We start from the raw sequence: 12,192 nt of genomic DNA, 5'->3' as shown, positions 1-12,192 counted from the left end.
GAAATTAGAGGCAAATTAGACGCTGAACAGTCTTTTCCAGAAGGTTAGACTGATTTCAGCTGCTTCCACATAATGCATTCTCATTTTAAAATGATCTTAATCGTTATGGGAAAGTTTCAGATATATAATAATCATAACATTATACATGATACATGAAGTCTACATTATGGACAGTGCAAACTTTTTCTCTGAGACATTTTTCTGATAAATGTGAAAAATACTGGAAAAACAGGAAACAGATCCTGAATCAGTGTTTATATTAACTGCAGGTCACAGAAATGCACTAGTGTGGACAGAACCTATGACACTGAACACATGTTGAATTATGTTAAACCTATAAACTGAATATGAAGACACACTCCAATAGACTCTAAAACGTCTTAATCATCTGTGCATCTTAATGTCTGGCTGAGTGCACATCATAAACTCCTCTGTGTTATTATTGTAATGGACTATTTCTAATGGACCCAGCGCCGTCCAGAGACTATCAGGGTTAGAACATGATGTCTTATTTATGCAGGAGGAGAATTTCACCGCAGTGTCCGTCTATGAAGCTTATGGATCAGCTACATGCATTTCATAGACAGATTCCTTTAAAGTCAGCTGTTTGCAAGTAGAGAAAGCCCAGATGCTTCTTTAAAAAAAAAAAAAAGTTTCTGTGATAATATAAATGCTTATAAGTATATTCATTATGAAACACTATAAGGACAAAAGTACTGGGACATGTTGAATTCAGGTGTTTTTTTGTTTTTTTTTGTCCATGACTATGATTTTGAATATTTGACCTCTAAATTTCTAAAATATTCTTTGTGCTCTGACTGTAAATAATAATTAACCATCTACTTTCTTCACATGTCCTATTAAACTTTAAGGAAATATTGATGTTTTTATCTCAAATCATCATGAACAGGACATCTTATAGCTGTAGCCATGATGTGTCCCAATATTTTTGTCCATATAGTTTATAACTTATTAATTATGTTTATCCGTTTTGTTGGTTATTTTAATAATTTTTGTCCATATTTTGTTCATTTTGTCCATTTTGTTGCTTATTATGTGCTTTTTTTTTTTTTTTTTTGCTATTTTAAGCACATTTGTCCAATTTGTTGCTTATTTTCATCATTTTTATCCATTTTGTTACTTGTTTTGGTCATTTTTGTTTATTTTGTGCATTTGATTGCTCGATTTTGTTCACAGTTTTGTCCAGTTATTGTTTGTGCATTTGTTCATTTCTTGATTTAGAGGAAAAACTAATATTTACATCAGCTTCATAAGTAAATGATTAGGTTATTGGCCATGATGTCTCCCAGTATATTTGTCCATGTAGTTCATAACTTATTAATTATGTTTATGTATTTTGTTGGTTATATTAATGATTTTTGTTCGTTTTGTCCATTTTGTTGCTTATTGTGTGCATTTTGTTGGTTATTTTAAGCACGTTTATCCAATTTGTTGTTTATTTTGCTCATTTTTATCTATTTTGTTGCTTGTTTTGGTCATTTTTGTTTACTTTGTGCACTTGGTTGCTCAATTTTGATCACAATTTTGTAGTTATTTTTCATTCATTTGTTCATTTCTTGACCTAGAGGTAAAACTAATATTTACATCAGCTTCATAAGTAATTTACCAGGCTATTGGCCATGATGTGTCCCCATATTTTCATCCATATAGTTTACAAACGTGCATTTTGAGTTGTATATGACCCGTGAACTAAAATGAGTGTGATACCCCTGGTTTACGTGATCACTAATACTGATCAGAGTATTAGTGTGGATGTAAACAGACTCGCTGAATCGTTCATTTCTTGTTTTTGCAGTTGTGGGTGCAGGAGCGCCTCCCGATGGCCATGTGTCAGGAACACGGCTCCACGCTGCAGTCCGTCCAGCAACTCATGAAGAAGAACCAGGTTAGAAAACCCCCACACATCCAACCACCTCCACCCCCCCACACTGGTCCTGGTCCTGGTTTAACCCCTGGTCCTCTGTCTGTCCAGACCCTTCAGAGGGAGCTGCAGGGCCACCGCAGCAGGATGGAGGACGTCCTGGAGAGGGCGGCGGTCATCGCCTCCATCCGCAGCCCCGAGGCCGACTGCATCCGGGCGGGTCACGACCAGCTGGCCCAGCTCTGGACTCTGCTCTGGGCTGAGACCGAGAGGAGGCAGCTGGTCCTGGACGCCATGTACCAGGCCCAGCAGTACTACTTCGACACCGCTGAGGTGGAGGCGTGGCTTAGCGAGCAGGAGCTGCACATGATGAATGAGGAGAAGGGGAAGGTGGGCTTTCATACCATCACAACTTCTATTACAGGAAGTCTTAATTCAGGCCTTATTTCTCCTTAAAATCGATAATTAATTCTTAAATCTGACATTTAAAGGTCTTAAAAATCCCACAGACACAATAAATTATATTTCTATATTTTATAATAATAGTAATAACAACAATAATAGATAAATAAATACTTAGATGCTGTTGCTCCAATAACAGGGATCTATAGAATAATATAAAACTCCCTTGAATCATGCAAATTTTCAAGTCACTGAGGTTTTTGCAGGTAAAAAATACAGACCAAGACAAATTTCAGTTTTTCTCTGTTGCCATATATTGTATTGTATATTTGAGTGCATTTTATTGTATTTTAGTGTATTTTTTGTGCATTTTAGCCTATGTTTCATATATTTTAGTGCATTTTATTGTATTTTAGTGTAACTTTTGTGTATATTAGTGCATTTCATTGTATTTTCTGTGTATTTTACTCTATTTTTCAATATATTTTACTGCATTTTATTGTATTTCAGTATATTTTTTTTTGTATTTTACCCCCTTTTTTCATATATTTGAATACATTTTAGAGTACTTTAGTGTCATTTTTGTGTATTTTAGTGTATTCTTTTGTGTATTTTGTGTGCATGTTCGTGTATAATAACTATGAGGCCCATTGGACTGTTATTTACCATTAGAAAGACACCTTGAAACATGTCTGAAAAGTCATAAATTTAGCATCAGAGCTGCAGATACTCTGTAATATTTTTGATTTCCATCTCTTCTTGCGGTGTTTCCTCCTCTTCCTGCGGTGTTTCCTCCTCTTCCAGGACGAACCCAGTACGCTGCAGTTGCTGAAGAAACACTTGGTCCTGGAACAGACCATCGAGGATTACGCCGAGACCATTGGCCTGTTGTCGCAGCAGTGTCGGCAGCTGCTGGAGATGGGACATCCAGACTGGTAAGACCCGTCACAACGTCCAACACAGGAGGCTACAACAAATGGGATAAATATCATTGCATTGGTTAGTTTGGTTTGAAGTGTTATCTTTGCTTCCAAAATGCCTCAGAGATGGTTTTTACCTCATTTTTCTCAGTGTTGATTTTTTTTTTTTTCATCCATGTCTATGATTTTAAATGTTCTACCTCTAAATTTCTAAAATATTTTTCATGCTCTGACTGTAAATAATAATTTTCTACCAAAACTAACCATCTACTTTCTGCACATTTCACTGAGGAACAAAAATCGAATTCAGGTGTTTCTTTTCTAACAGGGGTCTGACTACCCCCAGTTTTATATTGTGATAAATAAAAAATCTCCCTTTAAACTTTAAGGAAATACTTGAGGTTTATAAACTATATGGACAAAAATATTGGGACACATCATGACTATGGCTGTAAGACATCCTGTTCATGAGGATCTGATTTTGTTAATTTTGGTGATTATTTTGTTCAGTTTTGTTAATTCTTGTTTATTTTGTTTTCTTTGTTTTCTTTTTCTTTTTTGAAATATCTCAAAAAACAGGACATCTTACAGCTGCAGACATGATGTGTCTCTCAACATTGATTTTTTTTTTTTTTTTTTTAAATCCATGACTGATTTTAACATTTTCTACCATAATTAATCATCTACTTTCTTCACATCTCACTAAAGAAGAAAAATCTTCTATTAAACTTTAAGGAAATATTGATGTTTATAAACTGTATGGACATAAATATTGGGACACATCATGTCTACAACTGTAAGATGTCCTGTTCATGATGATTTGAGATTAAACATCAATATTTCCTTAAAGTTTAATGGGAGTTTTTTTTTTTTCCTTTTTAATGTATCCCAATATAAAACTATATTATGATATTTGTCATTATTGTTTTGTATCCCAGACCCCTGTTAGAAAGGAAACAGCTGAATTCAACGTGTCCACATACTTCTGTCCATATAGTGGGTGTTGTGTTTTCATCCCAGTATTTCTAAACCCTTCTGTACTAAATCTCCATCTTCTCTGTGTCTGTGACAGTGAACACATCAGTAAACGCCAGTCGCAGATCGACCGTCTCTACGTGTCTCTGAAGGACCTGGTGGAGGAGAGGAAGAGTCGTCTGGAGCAGCAGTACTGGCTCTACCAGCTCAACCGGGAGGTGGACGAGCTGGAGCAGTGGATCGCCCAGAGGGAGGTGGTCGCCAGCTCGCCCGAACTGGGCCAAGACTTCGAGCACGTCACCGTAAGTGTGTCGACAGATGGAGTCAGAGGATGAATAATAGATTCAAGAAACATTATATTAAGAACAGACACGTTGAAGTGAAAAAACGACTGTGGTGGAAGTAGTTTATGTCAAATACGGACTGGTCAGAGGCTGAAAGATCTGCATCTGATGATCCATCAGTGGAGGTTTTATCTGAAAGTATGTACAACTGCAGGATTATTAACCCCTTTAGGAGGTTTTTTCAAAAAATATAAAATTTGGATATCTAGATTTCTAAAAGCTGTTTCTTGGAAGTGTTTAGAGATAAAGTCACACTGTAAATGAGAAAAAAAATTGGGTATGACTCAATGTTTATGATGGGAGTAAATGTACTCAACTAATTTGCATATTGTGATGTCACATGGCGGCGGCCATATTGGATTGTGTAACTTTTAGTAAAATTGAACTTCGAACATATTTACATGGAAGTTTTCTGTTTTTTTTTTTTGTTTTTGTTTTTTTTTTTGTCATTCTATCCTAAAAATAAATGAACTTAAACATTAGTAGAAAATAAAATGCAGTAAGTTTTAGGTTTTTTTTTTTATCCAAACAGTAGAGTAGCCAAATCTGTCCTTATTTATCCAAAATAAAACTAAATAAACTTTACTGACTAAACCAGCTCAGGACGACACCTTTAAACTGGATTTTCTTCACTTTGAATGAAAACATGCCCTGAAATGATGCTAGGATTGAAGGGGCACATGTCTGCCATCTAGTGGTGGGAGGTGGTAACAAAATTTGGTTACTTTATCTGAAGGTATGGTCTGTTCCGTTCAGTTATGTTGCACTTAAAGAGTTAATAAAAACATAATAAAACAAGAGAATTCCAGCTGAACCCAAAGTAATATTTGCACTTTGCAAATTCATCCCACAGGCCAGATTGGAACCTTTGGGGGGCCAGTTTTGGCCCACAGGCCGTATATTTGACACCCCTGATGTAGAGGAAGAGCAAGAAGGAATATTAAACCTGTTGAATATTAATCTGTGTATCATCAAACTCCTCTTTGCTCTTTCTTCTTCTTCTTCTTCCAGGTTTTGCAGGAGAAGTTCACAGAGTTCGCGTCGGAGACGGGCAGCGTGGGTCAGGAGCGAGTGTCGGCCGTCAACCAGATGGTAGACGAGCTCATCGACTACGGCCATTCGGAGGCCGCGACCATCGCCGAGTGGAAGGACGGCGTGAACGAGGCCTGGGCCGACCTCCTGGAGCTCATGGAGACCCGGACGCAGATGCTCGCCGCCTCCCACCAGCTGCACAAGTTCTTCTCCGACTGCAGAGAGGTGACCAACACACCAATACGAATAACAATAAGAATAATAATTACCATTATAAATAATATTAATAATAACAATAACACTAGTAATAATAATAAGAAAAATGATGATAGCCAAATGTCATAGTTAAGGCCAAATGGATATTTTTATATTAGTAAAAGCTCACATATTTAAGAGAATAAATGCAATACTGTCTGAAATTTAAGCCATGAATTTATAAGGGAAAAAAAAAACAGAAAAATGTGGTCTTGAGTTTCTGACAGTTGTCATGTGTGATGTTCATCTTCACCGACTTGATTTGCTGAATATTTAATGTATCTGCTGCAGATTCATAGTTACACAATTATTATGCAAAGCAAGAAATAAATGACAGTCAAATAATACAGATAGAAACTAAATATGAAACATTATTATTTTGTTGATGATTTTTTTTTCTTTTTTTTTATTATTTTGTTCAATTTGTGATTAATTTGTTCATTTTGTTTGTTTCTTGGATTATTTTGTTGAATTTTTTTTCTATTTTTGTTAATTTTGTTGATTTTTTTCATTTTTCTTCACTTTGTTGTTAATTTTGTTCATTGTTTTGTTGGTTTTTATCACATTTTAGATTATCTTGTACTTTTCGTTGATTATTTTGGTAATTTTTACTCATTTTGTTGATTATTTTATTCATTTTGTTGTTAATTTTGTTGATTATTTTGTTCAGTTTTGTTGATTATTTTGTTCAGTTTTGTTGATTATTTTGTTGGTTTTTGTCGAATTTTGTATTATTTTGTACTTTTTGTTGATTATTTTGTTGATTAACATGGACATTGATGTACCATCAAAGCATAATGGAGTTTTTTAATGACAGTTGAGCTCAACAGTCACAGAAACTTGCAGATGTCATGTCATGTTGGACAGTATATGACATAAAGTCACTCCGTCTTTTTTTCAGGTTTTGGCTCAGATCGAGGACAAACACCGCCGGCTGCCGGAGGTTCGGGCTCGTCAGGGCAGCACGGCCAACACTAGCACCCTGCAGAGACTCCTGCACAGCTTCGAACAGGACATCCAGCTGCTGGTCACTCAGGTAACGCACCGACAACGGAGACGTGCACAGTAGGACCCACAGAGCTGAGGACACGCCTCCGTCCACATGTAGAAAATACACACATGGCCTTAAAAGACACACAATAAACTGAACTAAAAGGTTGTAAAGGTTAAAGTGACCCCTCACAACAATTAGAAACAACTGATTGAATCAAACAATTACTTTGGTCAATGTTTTGACTGTTTTTCATAATTTTTATTCATTTTGCTTCTTATTTTTATCATTTAATTTGGTTTTTTTTTTCATACATTTTATTGATTATTTTAGTTATTTGTACTCATTTTGTTGATTATTGTATTAATTTTGTGATTAATTTGTTAATTTTGTTGATTTTGGGTGGGGTTTTTTTGGTTATTTTGGTATATTTTTTTTTTCATTTTCATTCTTTTTTTCTTTCATATTGTTGATCATTTTGTTCTTTTTGTTAATTTTTTTGGTCACTTTTATTTTTGTTCATTCTCTCTGGATTTTTGGGTTGTTTTGTTGATCATTTTGTTTATACTAATTTTTTTTTTTTTTTCATTTTTGTTCATTTGGTTGTTAATTTTGTTCACTTTGAGTATTTTTTCTTTTTTTCTTTTGTTAATTTTGTTCAGTTTTGTTGATTTTATGTTGTTTCACATTAGTGTTGCTTTATAAAAAGGGGTGATTGACAGCTGTAATGACCAGTCATAGTCCTGCGGCAGCTCCAAATAAATATAAACACACAGATTTCATTTTAATTGAAAATGAAGACGCTCTGTTTATAAACCTTCTTACTCTGCATCGTCTGATCTCCAGTCGCACCTGGGGAACACGGTGGAACGTTGAAGAACAGCAGATTCAACAGCTGTTCCAGCAGCTGCGTTCTGTGCGTCACACTAAAATCTTTCCGTTGTCTGATTGTTGTGGTTTCTTCTTCGGTGGTGCAGGTGCGTCAGCTGCAGGAGAGCGCGGCCCAGCTGAGGACGGTCTATGCCGGGGAAAAGGCCGAAACCATCGCCTGCCACGAGCATGAGGTGATGCAGTGCTGGAAGGAGCTGCTGACGTCCTGCGAGGAGTGTCGGCTGCAGATCACCACGGAAACGGACAAGCTGAGGTTCTTCGGGATGGTCCGGGATCAGATCATGTGGATGGACTCGATCATCTGTCAGATCGGGACAGGAGAGAAGCCCAGGTATCTGCTAACACACGATACGGTTTCATAAAGCAGCTGCGTGAGGACAGGATTCATTTACATACGGGAATCGAGCTGAGCTGTGAACCAGGCATCAGGACTTTTATTACATTCATTCAGACGAGACAAATGTCCACACGCACAAGGACAAATGAAAAAAAGACTGGTAAAAGTAGAAGCATCGATTCAGCTGCAGTAAATATTAAGTTGAGGCTCTGAAAGTCTGAGGTCGAACTCTGAAGGATATTTGTATCAAACTGAACCTCACGTCATGTTAACCTTTTAGGTGCCATTTATTTCAACAAATATTCAATTTTGATATCTAGATTTCAAAAAGCTGTATTTTGGAAGTGTTTCGAGATAAAGTCATATTGTAAATGAGAAAAATATTGGGTATTACCCAGAGTTTATAATGGGAGTAAATGTACTCATTTAATTTGCATATTGTGATGTCACAGGGTGGCAGCCATATTGGATTGTGAAACTTTTAGTAAAATTGAACTTTGAACATATTTACATGGAAGTTTTCTTTGTGTTTTTGTTTTTTGTCATTTTATCCTTAGAATAAATAAACTTAGACATTAGTAGAAAGTAAAATGCAGTAAGTTTTAGTGTTTTTTTAATCCAAGCAGCAGAGTAGACAAATCTGTCCTTGTCTATCCAAACTAAAACTATATAAACTTTACTTACTAAACCAGCTCAGGACCACACCTTTAAACTGGAATTTCTTCTTCACTTTGAATAGAAACATGCCCTGAAATGGTGTCAGGATTGAAGGGGCACATGTCCGCCATCTATTGGTGGGAGGTGGTAACAAGATTTGGAAACTATCTGAAGTTATGGCCTGTTCCATTCAATTATGTTGCGCTTAGAGGGATAATAAAAACATAATAAAACTAGAGAATTTAACCTTTGAGATTCACCCACCCTATGTAATATTTGCACTTTACATGGAAGTTTTCTTTGTGTTTTTGTTTTTTTCCATCTTGTTCATTGTGAATCCATGAATTAGTGAATTTTTGCTGAATGTTTGGTTTATCGTGGCTGCAGAGACGTGTCGTCGGTGGAGGTTCTGATGAACTATCACCAGAGTCTGAAGAGTGAGGTGGAGGCTCGAAGCCGAAGCATCCTGGAATGCATCGAGATGGGCAAGACGCTGCTGGCCGCGAGGAATCCTGCTGCCGAGGAGGTGAGATGAGTGCAGGACGGTTAGAAACGACCACTAAGCTTCACCGACGTACAAAGGAAACATGATCAGTCAGTTTGAGGATGTTTAACTACATATTCATGTACGAAAAGTTGTTTAGGAAACGTTTTATGTTCTCCCTCGAGCAGGACGACATTAGAAAAATCTTGAAGGTTTTTGAATTTGGCTGAAAAACCTTAAAACTTTGTGATGGTTTGGGACGCCAGACACTTCGTTGTTGTTAGCAGTTTCTTTAAACATCTTCTCTGACAAAACTACTGGTTGGATTCATTTCTAATTATTTTATATGTGTCTTCCTTGGGACAATGTCTACAAAGACTGTTCACAGTTTTGAGAAATTTAGCTTTTTGAATTTTTAATGAATTTTTTGAAAATTAAAAGTTTGCCTTTACTTCTAATGGTCCATATTTTGATGGTTTATAACATGTAAATTGTTACAAATATTAATATAGTTACTTTTGAGCACTGATAGAAGTCATATATGGACTTTGACTGAATTAGTTGAGTTCTCCTCCAGTGAAAGTACCACCCACTTCTATTGGGAGATTGATCTGCATCCAGACCACAGGACTGGAACATAGAAACAGAACCTGACAACCTCACACATTCCACGTGTTACTGATTCTTGATAGAAAATACTGGTGAGATACAGGGACATTGGTCCTGTTTTTGACTCTGTGATGTGTTGACTCCTCAGATCAAGGAGAAACTGGACAAGGTGATCGCTAAGCAGCATGAACTCTTAGAGAAGTGGGACAAGCACTGGGAAGTCCTGCAGCAATGTGAGTCCTCAAACGCACCAGCATACAGAAGGAAAAACTGTATCGACAAATGTAGAATAAATGTGGACTGATGTGAAAAAACATGAATATAAACTGTTAGGACATCCGGGATCTTGCAAAGGACATTTTCTTTGGATGTCCTCCAGATGTTTTGGCTTTCTGTATTTTCAGTCTCTTCTTATTCTTCATGTGTTAGTGTTGGAGGTCCACCAGTTTGCCCAGGAGGCTGTGGTGGCGGAGGCGTGGCTAACGGCGCAGGAGCCTTTCATCAACAGCAAGGAGTTGGGCTCCAGCGTGGATGAGGTGGAGCAGCTGATTCGTCGACATGAAGCCTTCCGCAAAGCCGCCGCCACCTGGGAGGAGAGGTTTAGCTCTCTGCGACGACTCACCACGGTACGACTGTCAGGACAGGAAATAGACCTGTTCACAGCAGATAAAACAGGATCTGGGAGGGTTAAATGTTCTGAAAAGACAGGCCTGATCCACGCTCAACGAATGGAATTGTGGATATTAATGTTAGTAAGGGACATTCAGACCAAGAGTTACTGTAACTCAAAATGGAAACTGATGACCTGTTGTTGTTGTACTGAAAAAAAGGGCAAAGGGTTTATTAAAGTTTATATCAATGAACACAACCAATAAAAGACACTGAATGAGCAAAGTTGTTTAATCAGTTCATGCCATGATGAACAGGCAAGAAAATGTTCCACCTCAGTCATCAGTCTGTGAACTGCAGATGTTCATTCAACAGGTAAAGGAACACATTCAGTTCAGTAAACGCCTGATATGAAAGCTGCTTCCATGGGGGGAGGGGTGTTGCCGTTCTGCTTTAAACATTTCTATTTTGTGCCATAACGAATCCAAACATGTGCTGTGAACAGTTTTTATACAGATCCAGTGTCTTCATGAACATCGTACTTATTCATCTTAATTTACATCGTACTTATTCATCTTAATTTGACGTAAAGTGTGTTTTATTTTCCGTCTACAGGTGGAGAAGCTGCGAGCGGAGCAGAGTAAACTCCCGCCGACCCCTCTGCTGGGGCGTAAAGTCTTCCTGGACCCCCAAGATGCCTCAGCGTGTCCGTCCACCCTCCCCCGCCTCCCCATCTCCCCCGTCATGAGACAGACCATCTATGAACAGAATGAAGCCAGCCCTCCCCCCTCGCCCTCGCCAGCCACGCCCACCCCCTCTCCATCGTCAGTGGCTCGCCGGCTCGGGTCGACTGTCGCCAACTACACCCCGGTGATGAACGGCTCCAGCTACCGTCACACCCTGGAGGCTCGGCACGCTGGCGTGGTGGGCGTCGCCGCAGGACTGGGCCAGCCCGCTCCATCCTCCATCGCCTCAATCGCAACGGCAGCGATGCTAGTCTCAGCCAATCAGGCACGAGAAAGCACCAGTGCGGCGAGGGAACAGGTGACGAAGGCAATGAGCCACCTCCAGCCAGTACAGGCGGCGAGGGACCTGAAGGTGGACTCATCTCCGTATCTACGGCAACCCAAAATCAAACACCTGGACGACGCGGTGACGCCGCTGCTCGTGGCGAGTCGCCTGGAGAAGGCGAGGGAGAGAGGGAGGGAGCGGGACGTGATGATGGGCGAGATAGGCACCGAGCGGGCGGAGGTGGCCGTCATGGCCGAGGTGGTGCTCCAGGACCCCACTCGGGAACGGCTGCACAGCGAGCCCACTAGGGGACCCCGGGGGTCCAGAACCGACCCGTTGGTCCACGCAGAACCCCAGGTCCAGACCCACGGGTACCACCGGGAACACAGGATAGAACGGCAGCTGTCCAGCGAGCAGCTGATCCAGGCTCGAAGGGACGAGCTGCCTCAGGAGGTTTGGAGGGAACAGGCCGAGCGGCGAGAGAGGCGGACCCTGGAAAGGCAGACGTCCAGCGAACAGGAGGGCCACGGGGGTCACGAGGGCCGGCGGAGGGAGAGGGACCGCCACCGACTGGAGAGACAGGAGTCCAGCGAACATGACCGGGAACATTCAGACCGGCGCTCAGGAGGAGGGTGAGGCCTTTGGACTGGTTCTGGTTTAGACACTAGGGCCCAGGTTTGTAGAACTGTGAACCATAGGGTAGATTTACAGAAGATTTACAGATTTACCATGGGAACTTGATTCTATTGAAGACAGATGTAAAACCTAGGATGTCTTATTAATTCAATTCAAT

The 12,192-nt window shown here is 39.5% G+C and overlaps 1 protein-coding gene across 1 annotated transcript in view; it reads left to right on the top strand.

Annotated features, from left to right (window-relative positions):
- Window positions 1-12,192, top strand: part of sptbn4b (spectrin, beta, non-erythrocytic 4b) — a 135,796-nt gene that overhangs the window by 106,415 nt on the left and 17,189 nt on the right. The window contains exons 28-38 of the mRNA XM_030151484.1: window positions 1,817-1,906; window positions 1,994-2,272; window positions 3,089-3,219; window positions 4,277-4,481; window positions 5,535-5,780; window positions 6,712-6,846; window positions 7,779-8,023; window positions 9,074-9,212; window positions 9,928-10,012; window positions 10,209-10,405; window positions 11,004-12,031. Coding sequence (XP_030007344.1) covers window positions 1,817-1,906; window positions 1,994-2,272; window positions 3,089-3,219; window positions 4,277-4,481; window positions 5,535-5,780; window positions 6,712-6,846; window positions 7,779-8,023; window positions 9,074-9,212; window positions 9,928-10,012; window positions 10,209-10,405; window positions 11,004-12,031 — 2,780 coding nt within the window. The remainder of the gene's footprint in view (window positions 1-1,816; window positions 1,907-1,993; window positions 2,273-3,088; window positions 3,220-4,276; window positions 4,482-5,534; window positions 5,781-6,711; window positions 6,847-7,778; window positions 8,024-9,073; window positions 9,213-9,927; window positions 10,013-10,208; window positions 10,406-11,003; window positions 12,032-12,192) is intronic.

The sequence above is a fragment of the Sphaeramia orbicularis genome, chromosome 13 (assembly GCF_902148855.1).
Source record: "Sphaeramia orbicularis chromosome 13, fSphaOr1.1, whole genome shotgun sequence".
Lineage (NCBI taxonomy): Eukaryota > Metazoa > Chordata > Actinopteri > Kurtiformes > Apogonidae > Sphaeramia > Sphaeramia orbicularis.
The sequence above is the reverse complement of the archived record's forward strand: the minus strand, read 5'-3'. Positions and strand labels throughout refer to the sequence as shown.